Source organism: Rhinolophus sinicus, linkage group LG05 (genome assembly GCF_036562045.2).
Source record: "Rhinolophus sinicus isolate RSC01 linkage group LG05, ASM3656204v1, whole genome shotgun sequence".
NCBI lineage: Eukaryota > Metazoa > Chordata > Mammalia > Chiroptera > Rhinolophidae > Rhinolophus > Rhinolophus sinicus.
Window position 1 is genome coordinate 171,362,808 of NC_133755.1, and position 25,464 is coordinate 171,388,271.

The 25,464-nt window shown below is 38.9% G+C and overlaps 1 protein-coding gene across 5 annotated transcripts in view; it reads left to right on the forward strand.

The window, feature by feature from the left end:
• The window catches only part of ESR1 (estrogen receptor 1), a 358,968-nt gene that overhangs the window by 276,385 nt on the left and 57,119 nt on the right, over positions 1–25,464 (forward strand). For all 5 annotated transcript variants that reach the window (XM_019735446.2, XM_019735444.2, XM_019735445.2 and 2 more), the window contains one exon: positions 17,605–17,743. In XM_019735446.2, coding sequence (XP_019591005.2) covers positions 17,605–17,743 — 139 coding nt within the window. The remainder of the gene's footprint in view (positions 1–17,604; positions 17,744–25,464) is intronic.

Consider the following 25,464-nt stretch of genomic DNA (forward strand, 5'->3'; position numbering starts at 1 on the left):
TTCCACTTTCTGCCTCTTTCTTGACATTGACTGTGCTTTTAGTAGGGCAAAAGTGACTTGAAATTTTTGTTAGAGTTTAACGTTTAAATCCTGTTCACTTTGGATAGAGTAGCAGAAGAGAAAAACATAGAAACAAAAGAATGGAAGTAAAAGGGAATGGAAATGCTTTCGAGATGCCACCATCCTAAAAAAGATAGGAAACAAGCCACTGAAAGCTAAAGGGAGGGAAAGAACAATTGAAAGTGTGCCTGAAGCCTTCCAGAAGTGATGAGAGAATTCCCAGCTTTTCTTGTTACTTGGTAGTATTTTTTAGGAAAATTACTTGCTTTTGATGTATTTCTTTCAGATTTTCTGTGTAATTAGGACTGTTCTTTATCTCTTACCTTTATCTTTGGTATTTCTCTGAAGGATCCCAATTTGGGGGATATTAAATGGTTAGGTAAAATTCATGTGTAAATATACCATTTACACATAGCCACAAAGATAAGGAGGCTTAGCCTAGCAAATCTACCATCAGGATGTTATAGTTGCCAATGTAATCAGCATTAATTTGTTTCATTTTTTCTATTCATTCTTAGCTCTTTGCAAACTTTCACTCAGAAACTTTTTGAATGTCAGGTTTGTGAAAGCACAGTTTTGGGTTCTTTGGTGGAAAGCAAAGATGAGTGAGCCTGCACCCTCCTCTCTAGTAAGTCTAGAATTAGAGATGGTCTAGTAACTCATGCATGGGATGGTAGTATCTTCTAGAACTGGGGAAAGGGTTAGAAAAAGGATCAGAAGCCTTGTTCAGTCAACCAATTCCATTTTTCTGAATGCATGTCATCCATTGGGCACAGTCATGCAGACTCCAGATAGAGACTACATTGTTGGTCTGCTTAACCAAGTATAATCGATTCTCCTAAGATCAAAGATTCTTCATTTATGAGTAAGATCTGTTTTCTCCCTATCAGTGTACATTCTGGAGTTTAGCTATTCTTCACATTCTTTATCCAAAACAGAATCCTTTCACACAGCTGGTGCCTTTCAGATGATTTGATGTTGCTATCAATTTCTAGCCTTAAAATTGGACTTTTATTGGTGTCTAAAATATCTTGATTAGAATCCATAGAAGTTCTTAGAAGTAGGCTGGATGGACAATATTTACCTCATTCATTCTGACCATCCCTTATAATGGTCATGTCATAGTTAGTGCCTGAGTAGGTATTCTGGCCCTCCTGCCCAGGTCTCAACTGGCCATTTCTGTTCAGGTAGCAGAGGAAAACCTCACATACCCGACATCTTTATGAGAGATTTGAAAGATGAGAAGCATGTATTTTCTTAAGTTTTCCTTACCTATTTTATGCATAACTTTTTATTAACAGATGTTTCAATCTCTTAAAGGCAAAGAAAATGTTTTTTTAATATCTCAAAGTCATTTTAGAATTTATTCCATTAATAATCTTTTTATTTTAAGACTTCCATTTACCTTTAGTCTTCAAATCCTAATGAATTTTCACAGCCATTCTTTAGTTAAGTCAGGATATTAACAATTTCCCTTAATAGCTTATGAAATGAATCACTGAAAATGAGTCATGAAGGCCAACTCCTGTACATGCTGTTAAATAGCGATTTTACCAGATCTGTATTACACACTTTTTTTTCATATCTCTTTGTCGCCCATGTACAAAGCATTCCCAATAGTTAATAATATTCTCTTTGTTCTTCAATAATTTTATGGGAGCATGACAAGGAAAGTGGAGGAAGGGGAGAGGACTTCCCTCTTGTAATATGAGCATGAAATGACCGGCAGCTTTTGATCGTCTGGGAAGTCCTAGCGTTCTACCCTTCCTCTATCATGGGTGCTTCACCTGGGGTTTGTGGACACACAGAGTTCTTAAAAAGAACTGGATTTCAGTATAATTGGTTTTATTTTGTGATTTTTAATGGTATATTTTATGCATTCTGAAATCCCTTATTCTAAAAAGTGGTCTGGAGGTTTCACCACGCTTTCAAATGGAATAAAAATGTTTAAGAACCCTGTCATAAATGTATTTCAACCTGTACATTTTAGGTGGTGAAACTCATGATCAGGGTGTGAGAAGAACATTTGTGATCTGCATACTGTTTGGCACTTTTATCATTAAAAAGGAACTAAAGCGATGATAGCTACCATTTATCCGTTGACCTCCCGTATTTTCAAGGCAAATAGGTTCTTTACATAATTTTTAGTTTTAGGCACTTTTTAGTTTTTACCATAACATACTACAGGGATATTATTGTCATTCCCATTTTGAAAATGAAATAACTGAAGCCAGAGCAATGCATTCATTCATTCAAACATATTCATAGAGCATACATTAAGGGCACACACTGTATTGGGCACCAGAGATGAAATAATTCACCCAATGTCACCAGCACCACTAAGTGGCAAAGCTGGCCTCAACAAAGCCCATTGTCCCTTCACCACACACTGCATCTCCATCATATTTCATTCTACATTAGAAAAGTTAAAAATCCGATTGAGACATATGGAACTCTAAGAAGGTAGCCAATACACATTTTTCTCTTTATATAAATATGAAACATGATTAGGTCTTCCTCAAAAGTAATCATTCTGCTCATGCCTTTCTTCATTCTAGCATTGTCTGAGCAAAACAGAGCCCAAATCAGCGATTTTCTAGAATCAGCCCATTTTCTCCCAAGACCCTCACTAGTCTTGTCATCATGAGACAGAATAAGAATACATGTCATTTCAATGATTACGTAGGTATGTCCTTGTATCCAAGAAAAGATACCTACTAAATATAATATTCATACACTTTGCTTCTAATTTGTTGTATGTGCCATTGTTTTTTGTGGAGGGTGGGGGTGGTGAGAGGATTTTTGTTTTTGTTTTTGTTCCCCCAGTGATCCCAAGATTTCCACATTTGTGATCTGAAATAGTTAGAACAAGAGACTTTACAATTTTGAAGATAGATTATATTTTTACTACTAAATGTAAGGCAGATTTGTGCTAATAAGCATAAAATTTCTTGGAATCAAAAGAGCCACTTTCATGCCTATCTCCAGTTCTGGCTTAACTCCTCCTTCTGAATTGGAAGCTGATTTGAGAAGCTGACCATGGGCACTAAGAGATTTTGAAAATGGGATAAGGAATTTTGGCCTGTCGTTCCCTGGAGAATTCCCTAACTGCTTCCTTGGGGGCGGGAAGAGAAAGACAAAACGTTAATAACAACCACCTCTCCCTTTGGGTTTATCACAGTGGTAGGAAATCAAACGAAGTCAAAATTAGTGGGCATGGTTATTTTTTAAAATTGTAATTGATAAAAATAGAGAAGAAAAATATAAATACGTCCAAAATTCTTGTAGTTCCACAAACTCACAATGGACAAGTTTGAGTTTTATTTTCCTCAAATTTCATTCCAGGCTGCCACCTTACTTGCTAGTCTTGTGAGAAAAAAACTGTCCCATTGGCTCTGCTTGCTCCCCTCCAGGGAGAGCAGTGGACAGCTCTAAGCTGGTACCCTCAGGGCAACTCAGTGCCACTCAGCTTCTCGTCAAAGAGGAAGCTGCTGCAAGGTGTGCTGGGAGGCTCCAGGTGACATCACTGCTAAGGCAGGGGCTGCACTTAGGGACCTTCAGGAGGCGAGTAGGGAGGGAGAACACAAACTCAGGCCTGAGGCTGCAGGAGGCACCTGGGGGCTGGGGTGCCTTCTCCCCTCAGCAGCCCCTTGGCTTAAAGAGGAAGAACACAAGCCATCTTTTCATGCTAATCTCTGAATGTGAGAAAGTAGAAGGTTGCATTACCCCAGCCAGGAATGATCAGGAAGCAGAGCATTTTATGCTGCTTAGGAATTCTTGTTGTTGAAAGTGTTTTTGATTAAAAAGGAAAAAAGTCACACATGTCGTCAGAATTTATCTTTTTCAGGATAGTAAATAACAGATGTTTATTTTTCCCTTTCTGGACATCTGTTTAACAACTTTGGACATGATAAGTACAAAGAAAGAAAAGCATATGCCAGCCCCATGCTGTTTTTTTTTTTTTTTTTTTTTTTTTAACATTAGATAGAAATAGTGGTTTTTTTTGGAAACGTTTTTTGTTTTTGTCAAGTCATTGTTTTAAGTATGAAAAAAAAGGTTATCATTTTCATGCATTGGCATTTTTTCATGATATTTTTGTGTCTTTCCTCTGCGTACCCCTTCTAATGGATACCACCCATCCCATAATGTCAATTCTTACCTATTTCCTGACAATACTCAAATCTTTGACTTCAGACTATACCATGTCTCTCAGCATCATACACTTATGTCAGCAGTCTAGACTTTTCTATATGGTTATGCCATAGGAAACTGAGATCGAACACATCCAGCCCAGTGCTCATGGCCTTCCACTATGGACCTTCTCTTCCGACATATGCCCAGCACAGCAGCCATCCCACCATCCAGACACTGACAAGCTCATTGACTCCTTCTGCCCCTCATTTCATCTCACCAGTTGCTAAAATCGATGAACTCGCCTTCCTTCAGACCTCACCAATGGGTCTCTTCACTCTCCTGGCCTTCATTCTAGTGAAGACTTATATCTTTAAAATCCTTCAGAGGCTTCTCTTTGCCTCCAGGGTGAAGTCCAAGCTCCTCGGCACCACCTGGCCCCTGCTTCATTCTCCTGTTGCACTTCTGACCACTCCTCTCTCCAGGTTCTGTGCCCCTGCATGTCTGGTCCAGAGACAGTGTCAGGGATGTGCCATATTCTCTTGTTCCTCACTAGCTTTGTCTCTCCCTCAAGAATGCCATCCAAGCTTGGATTAGAAATTTGAGGAAGTCTTGCCACTCTGGATTAGGTGCCCGTCCTTCGTGTCTCCACTGAGCCCTGTACCGTCCTCCAGCGTGGTTTTAGATAATGTTTTCCAATCCTCTCTTAATTGGACTGGTTTATCTCTTAGCTTTGATGTCAGAGACCAAAACATAGTAAGTTCTTTGTCCATAACATCAATATAGTGCCTGGCACATAGTAGGTATTCAAAAATAGTGAAGCAATTGATTTTTCTTTAATTAATTCAGGCTTGTAAGCACTCCAAAGAGTACCGTATTTTTTGCATGTTGTTAAATGTTTTTCTTTCTAAGAAAAACACATACTGAGTATTTAATTTTACTTCTTATACTGAATTTTTAAGACAAGTGACAATATACTTAAAAGGACAATTTTGCAGTTAAAGAGAAAGATACATTACTAGTTTCATCTGTGACAATATTTAGACTTATTTTTAGATAGATTGGAGGGTCTCACAGCTAAGTTTCCCAATTTTCTACTTGCCTCTCTAGCACATTCACTCTTTCAGTTTCTCTTGCTTTCTTCTCATTCCCACAGCTGCTATTTCAATCCTGCACAATTTTACTCTAGTACCTTCATTATTACCTCCTTACCCTTCTCAGTAGAGGACATCACCTCCTTTTTCACTGAGAAATTAGAGACCTTCTTACAGGAGTTCTTCAAATTGCTGCCCCTACCATTAGAGGATAATTCATTTACACCATTTCATTTCATTCTTTCTTTCTTTTTTTTTTTCTTTTTAACCTTTCCCCCCATAGACAAATATTTATGAATGGGCTTTTCTCAGCCAGGCACTGCATTAAATAGTGCAGGTCTAATGTCATCAAGACATAGTCCCTCTGCTCAATCTGTTTCCAGTCTGGTGAGAGATACTAATAAGTGAAAAGGCACTGACAACTGACAGATAAGAGCTACCGTGGGAATAAGAACCTGATCTTGATGCTTGTGAGAGATGAAGTCATTGGAAGGATGTACTGGGAAAAGCAAGACGCATATGCAGTGGCCCAAGGAGTAAACTTTCCTCCAGCCTTTCCGATTAATTGTCCACTCCTCAGATATTTCCCTGTATGTTGGCACTCAACACATGTTATTATTATCATATGTTCATTTTCCTTTCTTCCCTTATGGACTATGAGCTTTTTGAGAATGAGAACATCGTCTCATCTCTGTACCCACCATACCCAGCCTCATGCCTGGGAAATGTAATCTCCCTTAGAGATGCTCACTAAATATTTGGTGGATATTGAACATGACCATGTAAGAGGTAAAGTGTTCTTACTGTTGCAGGTAGAGTTGCACACCCCCAAAAGATATGTTGAAATCCTACCTCAGCCCTAACCCAGTACCTGTGACTGTGAGCATCTTTGGGAGTAGAGTCTTTGCAGATGTAATCAAGTTATGAAGAGGTCATACTTGGTTAGTGTGGGCCCTAACGTGCTATGACTGGTATCCTTACAAAAAGAGAAGAGACACAGAGACATATAGAGAACATCATGTTACGATGGAGGCAGAGGTTGGAATGATACATCTGTAAACCAAAAAGTGCCAAGGATTATCAGCTGCACTAGAAGCTAAGAGAAAGCCATGGAATAAATTCTCCCCTAGTGTCTTCAGAGAGAGCATAGCTTTACCAACACTGTGATTTTAGGCCTCTAGCTTTCAAAACGGGTTGTTTTCTGTTTTTGTAAGCCACCCAGGTTGTGGTACTTTGTTACATACAGCAGCCCTAGGAAACTAATACAGTTACTTTTTATTTTTATTAAGAAACATTGTTGTCGACCTGTAATTTAGAAATTAAAAAAGAGTGTGAAGGTGGAGGAGAATAAAAGTTTCAAATTTCCAGGTATAAAACAAATACGTCATGGGGATATAATGTGCAGCATGGGGAATATAGTCAATAATATTGTGATAGTCAGATGTTGCTGGATTTATCATGGCGATCACTTCTTTAGGTAGATAAATGTTGAATAACTATGATGTGTACCTGAAACTGATACAATATTGTATATTAGCTATATTTAAAAAAAACAAAAAACAGCAACATTGAAAAACATCATTGCAGTTCCTGTTATAATCCTTAGGAAGTCAAAATTATTGATGGGACCCCAAGCCAGGGGTCCAGTTGAGCTGCAAGAAATGGAATCGTTCTTGCTTTGAAGGTAATTAGCATTTGGATAATTTTTCTTTAGGCTCGCCCAGCTACTACCCACTGTATTTTTAGAGTTGTTATTTAATGGCTTGGCAGGATCTGCTGTGCTTATGAAAGCATCTACCACAGGTTACAGGAGAATAGTCTCTGGCATTCGCATCTCATGGCCTCTCTGCAATAGTGTATATATAAGGTCAGTGTTCACTGACTTGAGATCTGGGGTAGAAGAGGAAAGCATGTGGGAAGTGGGCAGCTGTGGGAAGACTGGAAGAGGGGCTGCAGACTTTCCTAAATAAATCTCCCTGTGCTTGTGAGACCCTCAGGCCTCCACCAGCCCCAGACTTGTCGCTCTACCCCTTGGAGGTATGGGGTCTTGTACCTTGTTTTCTGGTTGTGTTATCTGGTTTCAGCGGATGTGTTATCTGATTGGATACTCAGCATTTTTGTTACTGGTTGGGGATTTTGCCTTGTAAAACTCACATTTTAATGTTCTGAATTTAAGTAAAACAATGGGAGAATAAACCTCTTTTTAAAAAGCTCCTAATTTATTCTAGAACGAGATGTCCCTGGGTCTTTGACAAGGACAGGTGTTCCTGTAGCGTTTGAGTCAAATTTGTGTGTGTGCGAGAGAGAGAGAGAGAGAGAGAGAGAGAGAGAGAGAGAGAGAGAGAGAGAGAGAGAGAGGAAACGCTCTGTAAAACTAAAGATGCTCATCAATTTTGCTTTCAATGAGGGACCTGAGCTGGGTGGAGGTAAGAGGAAAGCAGCATTGTCCATTTGTTTGGCGGACTTGCTCTAAAAAGGAGATTGTCTGCTTCTCTCTCAGTTTTTGTATTGATGACATTTGTAGTGTTTACTGGGAGCATACAGTTATCTGGAAAACGCGGGCTGATGACAATAGTATTTGAAATGTTTCTGTAGGTCTGCTTCTAGGTAGACAGAAAAAAAAATGTATGTTCCAAGGTACAAGTGCTTGTTGACTTTTCAAACTCAGCCAGTCCATGCTCTTTATCAGGGAACTCAGATTTGTTCCGCAGAGATGCCCTTCCTATCCATTTGACAAGCACATCAAAGGACAACCTTAAGTACTTTATAGTTGAATAATTTTCCCCCCGTTCTTTAGTTTGCTCTCTACTCTCAGAAACTAGAAAATAATTTCTTTTAGTTTGTTTCTCTTTCTCATTTTAGCTGAAGTTGATTTCTTTCTGAGCTTGTAAGAAAAACAAAATTAAGCTGTAGTTAATATAATTGCCTTTGCTGAGTAAAAATAAAAGACTAGTTTACCTTCAAGCTTGCTGTGTCAGAGTAAAGGAGGATTATGACCTGAGTGAATGCAAAATATTATAATATCAGTATAGAATAATTGTAACCAATACAAGAAGTAATAGAATCGTTTATTTGGTGGCTGGGGGGTGTGGGCTTTCTGTGTGTTTGGAAAATTGGGAAGCTAAGAGACATTCTCAAATTCATCAGCTTCTCCAGAACTCTTCTCAAATGCTTATTGTCATGACAACCATGTCTTCATAAACCAAGGCTCTGAGTGTAATACAGATGGGGCTGGTAACAAGGTAGAGTTGCCATCTGCTTTGTTTTCTCCAAGGGACTTTTTTTTTAAAAAAATCCCCAAGTCTAATCCTCATATCTAAAAGTCTTGACTTATTTTTCTTTCTGGAGTCAGGTATAGTTGTGAGATTAATTCTTTTTCCTGATAAACTACTTCCTTATCTGTCATTGCGTAACTTACTTATTGTTTAATGGAGGAAAAAAGGGATAATTATGCATGTGTGAACAGTGGTATATATGTTTTAGTGATTTATTCCCCTGTCTGCTTTGCAAAGTCTGATATGAGGTGCCTTGTCATGCATGAGTACTGTCCAAAGTGAGGTCAGAAAAAGTAGGAGTAAGGCAATAATTTTCCCAGTAAACAGGTAAAATTGTTACTGCTTTTGAACATTGTATTAATATCTGTGCTTCCTGATGGCAGTGCTTCATAGTCTGTCATAAACTCTTGTTTTTACTTTCAAACAAAAAGCAGCACATCAGTTCTTTAGGAGAAGAAAACCTTTTCCTGATACTAAATTTGGAGGGAAACTTGTCCCGTAAATGGATGCTTACCGGAGGGATGCAGCCCGGTGCCTTCCCTGCCCCTTTACTAAAGATGCAATGACATAGTCTCAGATTAACTTACTACAAAAACTGAGAATCTCATTTTCAAAGGAAGTTATTCAGCATTTCATAAGTTCATGCAGAATTAAGATCTATCCAGCCTTTGAAAACTAAGAAGATACAGATCTAACCATTTAAAGGTGTGTGATTAACTGAATCGCTGAATAAAGTTAAGGAAAATATTTCATGAAGTTCATATTTAAAGTTAAGAGTAATTTCCTTCTTTGTATTATAATTATCTTACATATGCTACAGTCTGTAATTCTAAACCTTAAAATCTTGAGGTGCTTCTATCACGTAGCTCCATTTTTGTTTCTAATTAGAGAAATTGTATAATTGTCTCAGTAAATCAGAGGGAATTTATTGCCATTCACTCTTTTTATGTCCTATATGTTGATGTGTAAACAAAATTAAATGCTGATGGGTGAGTGAAAATGGAACTGCAATATATCACACACACCAATACAGACCCAGAAGCGCAGATGATGACTAAACAATAAATATGGACTGATGTCCAGAGCAGGGAAAAACTGCTGGGAAATTGTGGAAGCGAAGTCTGGATACGCTTCGTTTTTCATAGGAACATTATAAGAATGTGGTTCCTTGAATGTAGTTCTGGTCTGGGGGTTAAAAACAAGAAATGGCTAAGCAAACTTGAAACCCGTTTTATCTTTGGATTTCCTTCCACAGTGAGTGGTGTGCAACGAGTAGGCCACTCATTGTACCCAAGACCTGTTTTTCCTGAGGAAAGGCAATCTTCTGCATTTAGTTTATACCTTATGTATACATTATAAAAGACATCCAGGAAATACCTCAGGTCTTTCCAAGAAGCTCTTATGGTTTTTCTGTTTCATTTATACACATGAATTGGAGGAGAAAGGCAATTGCCGTTAACAATACTGTTAGCTTTTATTTTGGATGTGCTGTAGAAACACCACCTTTGAATCTGTATAGGTGGGAACAATAATCAGAGTAATATGTGTTAAGCTTTGCTGCATTTCTGTGAAGGAATTGGTAATGATGCCATAAACGTCTTCATAACATTATGTCCAACAAGACATGGCACGCTGGTCAGGCTGCATAGTCATGATGGCAAAGTTTGAGGATGTGTAGAGCTATCATGACTTTCGTCACCTGTAATTGTTTCAATTTATGGTCATCTTACTAATGGGTATTTGCATTATGCCCCATTAATTTCCAAAGTTATTACCTTTGTTTATTTTAAAAAAAAGCTTTAGACTGAATTCTTCAATCTTCACTCAAATTAATTGGCTGTCCCCTAGGCTAAATGTGACATAGTTTTAAAACAGTAAATATGTCACATTCAGCGCTTCCCTTCCCACAGGTTTTTATTGTTTAGCATTTGTCTTGAGAACATGGCTTTATTTCCCAAGGCAGGTAGTCACCACCGGGCAAGTTTTGTTCTCTCTCTCCCAAGGCAAATAAGGAGCAACAAACACAGTGCGGAGATCTGCTGAGTTCCTCAGAAAACCATTGACCATTTATCCTGTGGGTGTACGAATACAGCTGCCTTCTGGATTTGCTAAACATCTTGAAGTGCTTTGAGTGTAATAAAACCCCAAGAATGCTTTTCTTTCTCATTTTTTCACGTATGTATTTTAGGAGAAATACAATCCACATGCTCTGTCCCCTCCACTTTTAAATCATGAAAATGCTGTTTTGTAAGAGCTGTTTGATGTCCAGGAAGTCTTTTATCCTTTTATTAAGTTCTTTTTATATGTAAATAAGAAAGAAAAAACAGAAAACACAACATCATATCATGACTTAGGGCAAACACAAAGTGAGTGACTAAGTGTGAGGTTCTAAATCGAAAATATTTTAAAACCCCACATTTCTCGTGGTGCTGTGCAAAAGTAGTGCACCCTTCTAGTGGGCAGAAGCTGCAGGCCTGTTGGGATGAATTAAGGACAAGAACTAATATTCATTGAGTACTGACTGGCACTCTGGGACATCTGCTAACTGCTTAATTTTACAATGACCCTAAGCGGTAGGTCAGTTCATCTGCATTTTATAGATGGAAAGGGCTTTCAGATATCTTATGTAACTGGCCATCATCTGTTTGACTTTTTGGTTCATCCTCTTTTTATTACTTCCATCCTCCTTAGTCTATCGGTGGGGGTGTGGATAGTGTACCCTCCAGATGATCAGAAAGTTCCACCTTGGGAAGTAACTTGGGAATACCTAGTGACCAGGCCTGAGGATGAGGGCTATTGGAGCCTCAAGAAAGCATCAGCTTGGTAGGTAGGGCAAAGCGTATATACAGTATGGTGGTTGTGGAAGAGCTTTGCTGAGGTGGTACTGTGCACACGCTGCCCTTTATTACAGCAGAGGAAAGCCAGAATGCACAGAGGGATGGGGATGCAGGCCAGGCTGGGGAGGACGCCCGTGCTCTTGCATTGTAACTCACAATACTTCTAAGCAAGTGATATAATACCATTGATTTTCTTTTGTAACAGTGGTACATATGTGGTAAGAGTAGTATATGATATTATTTATTTAAATAGAGTAAGCTCAAAGAATATTCCAATGCTTATATGGTATGAGAGACATCTGAAAGTATTATAGAATGGGAATCACAGATTTAATGGGTCGTTCTATAATGAGACTGCATGCATATAAAAGAGAATCCAAGATTTTATTTGGAGTGGGTAAGGTCATGTTCAGCTATAGCAGGGTACATGGTCCTACGTATTAAGTTCCTATTTTCTGGAGAAAAAGAAAAAAATGACAAAATGTGGACAAGAAGACTGCTTGGCATTTGAACTGGGTTCTAGGTTCTTCTGACATTATCTGTTCTATAGGCTTCCTCCCAGAAATCCCAAGTTTGATTCAGCTTGTAGCTGACACTATGCTATTATCTCATCCCCCTCCCTCCCTCCCTCTCTCCCTCCATCCCTACTTCCCTTTCTCCCTCCTTCCCTCCCTCCACCTTTCTTTCTTCCTTTCCTTCCTGCCTTCTATTGCCTTCCCTTCCTTTCCCTTCCCTTTCCTCCCCTTCCCTTCCCTTCCCTTCCTTTTTTCTTCCTTCCTTTCCTTCTTTCCTTCTTTCCTTCTTTCCTTCTTTCCTTCCTTCCTTCCTTCCTTCCTTCCTTCCTTCCTTCCTTCCTTCCTTCCTTCCTTCTTTCCTTTCTTTCCCATTAAGGGGAAAAGAGCTGAATTATTTAAATCTTCCTCCATCGAGTTAAGGCAATACAGAATAAATGTAATAGGCCATTTCATAACTGACATTTTGGAGAACACTGGGGTCATCCTATGACAGATGATGATTAATTTTTTGAAGGCCAGGAAACTAATATTTTTTCCAGGGGATTTACTGAGGGAACCAACCACCTGGCTTCTATCTTTGTAGATACTGCTCCCTGGAAAAGTTGCTTTTTTGTTTTATAGGATTTCTACTTTGCTTTGCATCTCTAGAGATTGTTTCCCATGCAACTAAGAAATATGATTACTGTAGTGCTTATTTTTTCTTATGCTTTTACTGAAGAATCACTCTGATTTATCTTTTACTCCACAGCAGTGTAGAACTTTACATGCACTGATATTATAGTAGTCACTTTGCCTGAGGATCTCTGCACACTTTATAACATCGTTTCCAAGAGCCTTGCCAAACCCAGGAAGAGAGAGTGAAGCTTTAAGGATCTCCTCTGTGCCAAAGCAAATTGAGCAATTTGTATGTCAGTCTCTAGCAGAGTGGGAAAGAGGATTTAGGGTCTCCTGGGGCCCAAGGAAGGAGGGAAGACATGCCATGAGCTTCTTTCATAGTCAAAACTTAGGTAAAAATCTTGGAGGAAAAACCATTACTATATGATGGAGGAAAGAAGCAGAAATGCCTTTCCTTGGTGATGAGTCTGAAAACAATGAGTGGTTGCATGTACAGGGAAGGTGTTTTTCCATGAAAAATGTCCCCCTCAACTTCATTAGATCCCTGCTCATGCAGGGGTGGGGAGTAGCAGTTGGAGTACTTCTGTCTGCTTCCAGTATATTCTATCTCTAGACATTCTATTATTAGTCCTGTGAATGTAGACTAGAGAAAAAGACCCATGTTCACTTTTGTTTAAAATTTTATTTTCTAAAATAAGATTTCCTTGCATCTGATTTCATTTGTTTTCAATCAACTATTGCTGCAACTTTTTAGGTATGTGTTCTATCCCACTGGTGTGGATTCCACAGGCCCACTCATCACTGTCACTAAGGTGGGAGCCCCCAGTTGATGGGGAACTGAGTTACTGCTCACTGTGTCACCTGTCACTGATGCTTCTATTCATGCCCCATACATGCAGCTAGCTTCCATCATCATATTGGCAACACTTTCAAGTATTCAAGAAATGCATTTTTGAATGCTTCTAAATTATAGCCGATCCAGTTGAAATTGCATCTAAGATCATTCTTCCCGTTTATGAAGAAAATAAGTCAGGAGATTGAAACTTGATGTCGACAGTTAGCACACTATAGCTTTGTCTGGGATTTCGTGCATCATTTTCCTCCAATTAGTTATGAATTGAGATTGGACATTTATTCCTCACCAAAAGGGCATTTAGCTCCTATGTGGTCAAAGTCAGTATATTGGAAGAAAGGAGACACTCCATCTGATAACTGACTTCATTAACCCTTACCTTCATTGAGGTGGTTAATTGACAGTCTTCTTTGCACACTCCCTGTGACCCTGCCCCAGGAATTTGCAGGGGACACTGTGCAAGAGATACAATAACCTTTGTCTGCAAGCAATATGCACAGATGGGAGACATAATTAGACTCTTTCTTTTTGAGAGATCTACATCACTTCAACAGAAGGACCCAGCAATTCTGCTGGCCTCAGACTGAAAGCTATTACCAACAGACATACTTCAGACAGATTTCATAATCACTAGACTTGTGTGGTACAAATGGTTATGGTGAGCTTCTCAAGCTCCCAGAAGACCACGAAAACTGTCAGACTTAAATAGCACTCAAGTTTTGAAGTGAGAATTAAAACGCATGATTCAGTTTAATATTTACGGTTGCCACCAAAAAGTACTTCTTTGGTTTTCCAAAATCAGTTGGTCAAATGGCCAGCTGCTGTTCTCTAGACAGACACCCCCAATCGCATCCTGTATGATTATTCGAGGTTTACGGAGGATATTGAATGACATAGGGTAGGTTTCACCATGGTGACATTATCACATGATTACATTTTTTTCCCTACATAAAACAGTGAATTTCCTTCATGAAAGAAAAGACCTCATTTATGCATGTTAACCTTTCTGAAAGTGAGTTTAATTTACAGGGTAAATTTACATTGCTATTAGGAGACTTCACTCAAAAGATTGGGTGAAAGCTTAGAGAATTCAAACTTCCCTGAGAGCTTTCCTTATAAGTACTGTGCACTGGAGTGGTTTATCCCATTAGGCACTGGGTACTGAGCGAGAGGAGCTCCTGCTACCTGGCAGTGTTTTTTCCAGAGCAAGGCCATCTTGACCCAATGTGCTCAAGAGGCAAATCACTGCAGATTGTAGCGATACATGCTCCTTTTGCTCCCCAGGAGGCCTAAAACCCTATCACTGACTTTTTTTTATTGTTATAATTGTTCTGCTTTATTATTAGTTGTTGTTCATCTCTTCCTATCCCTAATTTACAAACTTTATTGTAGGTATGTATAGGAAAAATCATGGTATATACAGGGTTTAGTACCCCCTCGGATAAGGGAAGACTACTGTAGTCCTCTTTGTATTCATCATGAGTAGATATTTGATAAATTAATCAATGAAACTATGCCCCCCTACACCTCCCCAAGTCTATAGGTATTAGTGAGCAATGGGATTGCAATGGAGAGTTACAAGTTATAACAGGAGATAAGGGAAACCAATCGGAAGACATGGGTTTGAAATGACAAATCATTTGGCCCAAAGGGGACTTTGTATATTGACCTATCACTGGTATTAACAAGCAGTGCACAACCTAGTCTTAGAAGCCGTTGTATTAGTAGTTGGAAGTTCTTTTCTGCTCCGGAAAAGATGACTCATTTTCCAATCACTGTTTTGTAATCCTTTAGTTTTTCTTGTGAACAAAGCTGCCCACTTCCTCTCCAGTTACAAGCCCTGCTTTATGGGAGCAAAACCCACTCTTGTCAATGGGAAGACACTTGCTCTGTTTTGGGCCTTGGAATGGCTAAGTGATGGAGCAGAAAGTGCAATACATTTGGACTTGAAAAAGACAGAATTTGATAGAACTGTGATTGTGCTTCTAATGAGTACACAGTGTCGCAGGATTACAGGTACATGCATAATTAATGAGAATGTAAGAGAACGATCTATTTGAAGCACATGGAATGATGTTCAACATGACTCATTAGGAAAATGCAAATTAGAACCACAATGTCAGTGTGATACTTCTGTACACGTACCAGAATGTCTAAAATTGAAAAAAAAAATGACTATACCAAGTATTGATGAAGATGTGGAGCAGCCAGTGTTCTCATCTATTGCTGGTGGGAATGTAAACTGAACACTTTTGTAAACAGTTTGGCAGTTCCTTAAAATGTTAAACATATACCTACCATATGATGTAGCCATCTTACTCTTAAATATTTATCCCAGAGACGTGAAAGTGTTATCCATACAAAAAATTATACATAGATTGCTCATAGCAGCTTTATTTGTAATAGCCTGAAACTGGAAACAACCCAGATGTCCAATGAAATGGTAGGCAAGGTGTGTTTATTTATGGATGTATCCATACAATGGAATACCACTCAGCAATTAAACAAATTAGCTATTCATACATGCAACAAAATAGATAAGTCTCAAAATAATTATGCTGAGTTAAAGAAGTCGGATAAAAAGTTGAGAAACTTTTGGGAATTGAGTTAATATGGTAACAGCGGGAATATAGGAAGGAGAGGAAGAATTTTACTGTTACTTCAAAATTAGAATTGATGAGACTTGGTTATGGATGATGGCTAGATGGGGCATGTACTCTTTAACTTATACTCATGCTATATATGTTTCTCCATGTGAATTATCCACTCTTTGGTGGAAAGTGTTACGTGAAAGCTGGCATTTAACTATATAAGAAACAATGAGCTAATTGTTTAATGTTGATCCTATGATAACTCCAAGACTGCCCCCAACCCACCAAAGAAACATCCAGTAGGCAAGCTATCAAATCTTGACTGCTTAAGGAAAATAAATTTGTTTTGTCTTTTTAATAAAAACAAGTATAGATAGCCAATAAAAGTATAATATTAGTGAGAGAAAATGAAGAAGAAGACAAAGGAAAATGGGATTCCTAGAGTGAGTCTTATGGAGAAGAGAGAACTAAGGGTTGAAGGCAGAGAGAGGGCAAGAAAAGAAATAGACTCTGTTCAGATACCTCAGGGAGAAGGAACAGGGAACTGGTTTGGAAAGCAGCAAACTTTATGGACACCATGTTAATTTAATTCATCTGTCATTCTGGCATATGTTAATTTGTGTGGTTGGATTTATTTGGTCAGTTGATCCAAAGTCTGTAATTAATTGCAGCTCGTAAGAGGCAGTGGTCAAGGGCACAGCTTCCAGAGATTGTATTCCCATCTCTGACCTTAACAACCATATAAGCTCTGTGAACATCTGTTTTTTAATGTGTAAATGATATCCCTCTCAGTTCCTATGTCTTAGAAATATTGTATTAATAAAACAATGAAAAGAAATGGTATATAGGGAGCCCTTTGCATTGCTTCTAACCCATACTAAGGGCTCAATAAATTGCTCTTCTTTTGCTCCTCCTTCTCCTCATTATTACTGTCATTGTTACTATAGCTATTATTATTAGGCACCACCATATTGTCAGTGACAATTGGAAAAGACTTTAATCTCCCAATAAGCCATTCAAAAACAAGGGTACATTTTAATGTTTATTACCAGAAGTTATCATAATGTCACTCATTCTCCCCTAAATGATTTATTTACATTTGCGATTTCATTAGTATTGTTTTATACAGTGTGAAAAAAGGAGCATGGCTTAGTGAGGAAGCAAATAAATAGAAATTTAGTGACTTTGGTCCTGCTTGTGCGCTAATTCCTATTTGGTTTAAGGCAAGTAATTTAAAGTTCTTGCCCTTTAATATTCTCAGTTGAAACAGAAATGAATATTAAGTCACATAGGGCTTTTAGAAATGCCTAAATAAAAAACAAACAAGCAAACAAACAAAAAACATACAAGTTTTAACACTATCAAAGCACAGAACTTTCTAGAAAGATAAATAGGGTGCATAAGTTAGTAGAGCTCTGTAGATGAGACACGAAGCTACCAAGAACTTCATGCCACATTGAAGTTCATTGATACAGATAGGTTTAAAAATAGTTACCATCAATTGCTTCTATTACACGTTATTTCATCTAATAAAAAATAGACCCTACCAGTTCAAATTCATGGCTGCATGCCTTTCACTAGTAATGATTACTTTTTATTTTGAGTCAGCAGCGTTCTTCTTGTCTTATTTCAGGCTTTGTGGATTTGACCCTCCATGATCAGGTCCACCTTTTGGAGTGTGCCTGGCTGGAGATCCTCATGATTGGGCTTGTCTGGCGCTCCATGGAGCATCCCGGGAAGCTCCTGTTTGCTCCGAACTTGCTCCTGGACAGGTGAGTGGGCTGGCTGCAGCTTGAAGGAACCACACCCTTTATAATCCCCAGTTTATTCCCAAAGCTCTTGTATTCAGTACTCCATGAAGCTTCCGAGAACTTTATCAGGTATGTTTACTCTACAAATGGGTGAATTCCGGCGATGGAGGCCAGTTGAGTTCACAGAAATCTACGAATAACTTTCTGCTAGATATCTCCCCAGGTCAGCTCTATTATTTCTGAGATATGTCTGTATCTGCATGTGTGTGCTTATACCATGTCTGGTATTTTCAAGGTAAAAATAACTAGAACCTGTTCAGATGGATATATGTATGTATATATACACATATGTATATATGTGGATATTTATAAAACTATGCACTGTAATTGTCTAACTTTGTGTTGTAGAAAAGAAATGATGAATCAACCTCCCTTTAATTAAAAAAAAATTTTGGGGGCTTATATACCTGCAAACCACAATAGCCTTGGCATTTCCTTCTCCCATTTTCCCATCAGTAAATGAGGAAATTTGATCAGGGTTCTGAAGGTCACTTCCAGTTCTATGAATGCATAAAAGTTACTTGCTTATTTTAGAAAATGAAGATTTCGCTTTTCCAATGTGCCAACTTATTTAACATCTTCTATTTGTGTTGACTGGGAATGTGAGTCCCATTGTTCTTTCTTTTTCAGTCATTACTTAGGGTAATAGAATTAGACATTATTCAACAGCAGCTACCACGGAAGGCTTCCCCACCCCCCATCTGCTGTGCTAAATGCTTCACGTGTATGCTTTCATTTAATTATCACAGCACTCCTAGGAAGCTTACCATTTACATTTTACCAGAAAAGGAGCAAGTTTCAGAGACATTCTACTACTTGCAAAAAGCATCAAGCTAGCTAATATTGGAACCAGGATTGGAATTCAAGATATTTGGCTCTGGCACATTCCTGTTGCCTCCTGTCCTGTGCACAGCTTTCTTCACACTCTTTCCTTCAGCAATGCCTCCTTTGGTTTGCTGCTGCAGCCTTTTGTTTCCAGGTATACCATGTCTTTGTGGGCCTCATCACACTAGGAATGGGAAAGGACCATCTAACTGATTCTTGCTGACCCGTTTTGCATCTGCTCAGCAGTCCACGGCTGCCTGGTTGGCCATTGGTGCATCATCGCACGTTCCTTTGTATCGATCGGACAGCCACACGACCTTCCCATCGCCTGGCCCGCCCCGGGTTTCTGTACACCTTCCAAGGCCCCTGGAGCAGAGTAACAGCAAAATTTATTTAAGCACTGGGGAATTGTACAGGTGTCTGCTCCTGTTTTGTCATTGTTTGTTTACTATAGCTTTTGAAACACAGTGATGGTGTCCAAGAGGCAGTTTGCTGTCCATGGAATATCCTCCCACCTCATAGTTTCACAAAATCATTGAGGACGGCCACTAGTCTTGTTCCTGAGCACTACCCTCACATCGTATCCTGTCAGCCTTTTAGAGGATGTCTGTGCTGTGCTGCTCCCTTCCCCTCCCCTCCTCTCTCTTCCCTTTTCCCCTTTCTTTCCTTTCTCTCATCTTGTCATTTTTTTCCCCTTCTGTATCTTTTCTGTTTTCCTTTGCTTTCCTCTTTTCTTCTTCTCTTTTCATCTGTCTCTCCCTCCTCTCTTTCTCTTCTTTTTCTTAAAAAAAATACCTCCTGTGTTACAGTAGTGTGGTTCTGTGACCAAGTTATAACAAATTTGCAGATGTAAATCTTAGACCACATACATGTTTGCCTGCTTCACATTCGAATGTGTCTTTAATGTTTAGGGTTTTTGGACGTTCATCACTGAACCGATCTGCTTCATGATTTACCATCTCATCCATATCTACTTTCCTGGGTACACACTTTCTGAGAACAGTCATCAAGTCATTGCTTTTTAGATATGAATGGGTTTGTGACATTACCTCATCCCAATGAACTCATTTGCCAGTGAGGTGATATTGCCTAGGATTTCATCAGCCACCTGTTTTTCTTTCGTTTCCATAAAATCTCACTGTGGTTAATTTTCTCCCGTCTCTCTCACTGCACTATGAGTGAGTAAAAGTTCTCATCTCTGTGCATTCCTACTTTCTAAAACTCCAGATTTAAAGTTCCTACTTCCTCTAGACTCGGTTTTCTCAATGTCTGCACTATTGACGTTTTTGGTTGGCTCATACTTTCTTGTGAGGGACTGTCCTGTACATTTTTGTTTGGCAGCTTCCCTGGACCCTACTGACTCAATGCTCACTGCACCGTTCCTCACCGGTGGTGGTGACAGCCTGAAATGTCTCCAGACATTTCTAAATGTCCCCTGTGTGAGGTGGGAGGGAAGGTGCTAAACTGTCTGTGGTTGAGAACAACTCCTGTAAGACTCCAAATTCCTCACTGAATACATCACCTCCCGTATCAATTTGTCCCTTTTCCTTCTCTATATTAGTGACGTGGACATTCACCGAGACACTGAAGCTGTAAAGTTTAAATTAACCGTGAACTGCACTCCCCCCTCACAAGATTATCCAGTTGATTATGAAGTCATTTCCAAACTGTTTCTGGAATTTATACCTCCCTGTCTCCATTCCTCTGCCCTAGCACAGGTTTCTGTTGTTCCTTCCAGATTACTGCCTCTCCACTACTGTCTCTCTTTCCCAGCCATCATCCTTCTTTCCTTCAGTCAGTTCCCCACCGTGCTGCCAGAGATTTCTTTCGAAGCTGTGTTTGTGATACTTCCTGATTTAGCTTCCATTGTCTCTCTCCATTCTTTAGAAGGTCCTACTGAACTTCTTCTCTTGATAATTGTGAATCCTTGTTTAGGCAAGTGCCACAAGGACAAATATCAGCAGAGCTGGTCAAATGATGTAAATGAGGAAGCCAGTGGGTCCAAAAGGGAGTTCTGGGAAGAGGTGAGCCTGGGGAGCTCTTTCTTTTTCCAGGCTCCAAACGCCTGGGTGCTGAATTCAGCATGACTGTCCTGAACGGAACTTTACATGGCAAGTTTTTCTCCCACTGCTACTGAAAGACCTCTACCTTTAGGATTCCCTGTCTAAATCTTATCCATTCTTTTAAGGCTTATTTTAGATGTCACTCTTCCATAAAACCTTCCTTCAAACCCTCTCCTCTTCAGGTGGAACCTTTCCTTTGTCTAAGTTCTCATTGTGTTGGGCTTGCACTTCTCTTAGTCTCATTTTGCCATAAGTGTCACGCGGGGCGGCCTGCGGGGTCTCTAGTCCTGCTCCCCACACAAGAACACAGGACATGGTGAGGCCAAAAACGAACACCCACGGAGCCATAGGTAGGGGAATCATACCACTATAATCTCACTGGAGGCTGGATTCACACGACATGCGACCTGCTGTCCGCTTTTCTGCCAACCGACCGACTCTCTCTCTCCACAACAGTTATATCAGTGGCCAATTGGCTAACCGGCTACAGCTGACGGCCAACTAGCCATAGCCGACGGCCATCTACTACCCGAGCCAGCGCCTTTCCACGTGAGGCCAAGAGCCTGGAAACTGCTCTCTGGGGCTCTGTCCCACAGTAAGTTATAATTGTATGTCTTATCTTCCTTACCAGCTCATAACCTTCTTGTGGGCAGGAGCCAGATCTTGTTCATCTTTTTGTCACTGCCAATCTTCAATGACTCCCAATAAATGTTTGTTGATTGCACTGGCCAAGGTCACCTGGGTGGTTTGTTACAGTCAGGAAAATCCACACCTTCTGATAGTCATTTCAGCTTCCTTGTCATCCAACTCACTCACTTCTCGTTTATTGTTGCTCATATTTCCTGGTTTGTCCTTACGGAATTTGCAGAAGGTAATATCCATCTGTTTTGGAAGGATTTTTTTCAGTTACTAAATGCATTTGGCTTATGCTTATACTTCTGTTTATTCTCTACAAACCTGTTATGCAACTTTTAAGTTCCAAACAGGGATAAGCATGAGATCTTATTTTTTCCCTAACTAGGCCCCCACAATGGAGTAAAAATCCTTGATATCTTAATACATTTAAGTACACTTAGGTACATGTTAATGATTAGAAAAGTTTATAAACAAATGTAAATTATATAAATAGTAAAAAATATAAAAAATATGATTGGTAATATAAAATTTTCTACACTTTTCTAATTATTAACATGAAACATGAAATTTCAGATTATTAAATTATCTTCTTAGTATTAGAGGATAACTGCTTTTGATGACATTGACATGTACACATCAGTAAAAAGTATTGTGATCAACAGCCCTTTTGATATTTTATACGTCTGGAAGATGGCTTTTGAGTGATAACTGAGAGCATTGTTTATGTTTTTGCCTCACAGGCTGACAACTCCTTTGATAATATTCAGCTCTCTGATTAGCCTGTCACCGTGATCTCTCTGTTGCTTTTTCCCATCATATTATACATAGGAAACACTTTTTTTTTTGGTAATAAAATGTAGAAATCCATTAAGTTTCAAAGCTAAATGTTTGATTGAGAGCTGGTAAGCAGAAGATGAGTGTTAGCATTATCATTTTAATTTTTTCTCAGGCTTAGTGACACTACCTTTGAAAAGTCAGCCACCTCCATAAGCTGCTTGCATCTGCATAGAAATAGGGAAAAGAGAAAGCCAGAAGTCAAGTAGTCCTGTCACCCATGGATTACCAATGTTGCTACCTGGAGACCGGGGTTTGTCTCTGCTTCATTATAATGATGGCCTGTTCTCACAAACCTTTGTAAATCCAGGCATTGGTGCTTTCCAAGGCCATCAGGAAGATAGTATTTACCCCAGTCTTTCCTTGTAATTACTCAAATGTTAATACTGGCAGGTGGGGTTTAACGATTATAGGAACATTAAAAACCCACTGGGTTGCCATCCTGCCTTTGTGAGCACAGGACATATTTTCTGTCTTGCGTCCATTTAAGAAGAGTTATTGCCTGATTTAATCTCTGACGACAACCCCTGATATCTTGATTCTATTAGTGTATAACTTTCCTGGTAGTCATATACTTGAAAGCTAATTTCATCCTTGCTGTGCTTAGCTTACCCACAATGTCCAGTTCTTCCCTATATCCTGTGGCACTGAGTTCCAAGCACTTAATGCACTCCTCTCTTCCTGTGGAAACCAGGAAATAAAGGTTATTGTACTCGTAAGGTATAGATAAAGAATACAGTGATTTCTCTCAGTGTGTGTGTGTGTGTGTGTGTGTGTGTGTGTGTGTGTGTGTGTATTTTATAAGAGGAAAGTTAAAGATAATAAGAAGGCCTGTGAAAGTAATCAGGAAGTGGAGAAAACTTATTTTCCATTCTAGCACCTAATCCTTTGGCGTGTTTTGGCACCAGAAAACACAAAATATGTCCTCTGGGTCAACTCCGAATGCACCTCTTCCTTTAGTCCTGCTTGAGTGCTCACCCTGGAAAAATATAGACACAAAACAGAAGCAGAAGTATTCAACTTAGATCGTTCGTCATGGGGTCTCTGTTTTTGCAGGAGTAAAGTTTGGTATCGCAGGAAGGCACATGTGATATTAGAGGAAACTGTAAATTGCCTGTTCAGTAACACTATCCAGTTTCCAAGAGATTGTCTCATTCTGTTTTGCAGGCACAATCCATGCTAACAAATTCTGAAAAATATTTGTGGATTTCTCAGTAAAGCCAAAGCACTCTGTTTTGACTCCGATTCACTCTCAGAGGACAAAAAACAAAACAAAAACAAAAAACACACAAACAACAAAAAACAAAAACCTATTCATCCATTTGAAAAGCAGGGCTTAATTCAAGCAGAATATTCCCTCTACCTAGCATCTGGCCAGAGGGTTGTTGATCTAACTTTCCATCACTCCTGCATCAGGATGCTCTGCCTGTCGGAAGAACAACAGAAAGTTCTTTTACTTGCAGGCATGGAAGAGGAGTAGGTTATCTCCCTTAAGAGAGAAACACCCAAAAAAACATTTTGCCGCTTCTATTAAATAGCAAATGATAAATTCATTTGAAATTGAACACCAAGTCATATTCTGGAGAAAAGAATTCTTATTTTAGGTTACTTATTGCAAATATTTCAGAAACAAAAAAACAAACAAATAAACATGAGAATAAAACAATGTTTCCAGCACACTTTTATTGGCTTTTTTTATTGACATTGTTTTTCCTGTATAAATTGACATTTTTTCTGTGTAAAACTTGATGTAAATTCTTTGCAGATTTTTTTTTACTTGGAAGAGTAAAAAAATAGAGTTCTGAAGTAAGTTGACGAATTCAGAATGTAATCCATCCAAAGTTATCTCAGGCATGAAGAGAAAGACTTCCCCGTTGTGATTTCTCCCCTTTGAAAAATGTGTGCTACACTGAAGTGGAGAATTTTAATACCTGGGGGAGCAAGTGGTGAGGGGGAGTGAGTGATCTTTCTATTGGCAAAGTCAGTCCTGGGCAGGAGACAGTTTAATTATTCCAGTAGCTTTGCTGGATTCTGTTCATAACTTTCCAGCAGTGCTTTGGTTTGCCCCAATCATATCTCAAGAACTTGGTTCATAACCTTTTTTCACTCTACCTTATAGAATTGGATGAAAAAAGAAAAGAAAGGAAGCCATTATTTGTTTAACTTCTTTAATGTGTACAATCATGTGCTGGGTTATTTTCTATACTTTGTATATTTCATCCATTGTAGGAGCACACAGGTAGCAAAGTTTCACCAGTTTGTATTCTGACTCTGAATCCATTGATTTTTCCCAATTCTGAGCCCTTAACTACTCAACAGCAGATGCCAATCGATTGATTCTTAAAAGCCTTTGGTTTAGTGTTCTGACACATCTTGGAAATATGAATCTATAAACCATACAGGAGAAAAACTGAGGCCAAAAGAAAGGAAAAGTTAGCTAAACTCTCATTATTACTGCTACCAGTAATTGAAAATGAATCAAAATATCTATTAGACTAAAAACCAATTGCATTATATATACTTTAAATGAGTCAATTATGTGATGTGTGAATTGCATCTCAATAAAGATATTAAGTACACACACACACACACACACACACACACACACACACACATTAGAATTTCAGGAAAAGTCAATTTGACCAACATGACCACCAATCTTGAAAGTGCTAGTAGGGGTTCTATCGAAAAAGGTAGAAAACAAAACATTCAAACCAAAATTTCTCCTTAGAAACAAAAGCAATTAGGTAGCATTATATTATAAAGCTTGCTAAGCCACAAGTCTTTAACTCCTTAAGAGGAATAAGCCTGTAAATAGTAAGGATCTGCTCACTATGAAATTGCTCCAGAGGAAAAGGCGTAATTCCAACCAAAGACTTAATCCTGCGTAGGAGGTTAATTTGACTTTTCTTGCATTTTTATATACCTCATTATTTTTGTGTTTGCCGTATATTATTAACAATGAACCATCAGCTTAATTGATTTCAAATATAAAGTAATATTTTTGACAGTTTAATTCTAAAGTATCTTAATTTCATTTACGTCATACATGCTACACAGGGAAAATCAAGTAATCCACCCCCATATCTGCTTTAAACATAACTGCCTGTCCACAGTCGGCACTGGGAAGATCCTCATTTGCTTTAGTGAGTGCCGTGAAGTCCAACGACAAAGGGAGATGGCCAATTTCAAGTCTGTGCTAGTTAGGATTCAGTTTAAGTCAACTCAGCAGTTATTTATGGCGTACCTCCATATCTCTAGAGTTCTGCCTGATACTGGAGATATGAAAGAAGAGATGTGTAAGAGGCAGACCTGTCCTCAGGG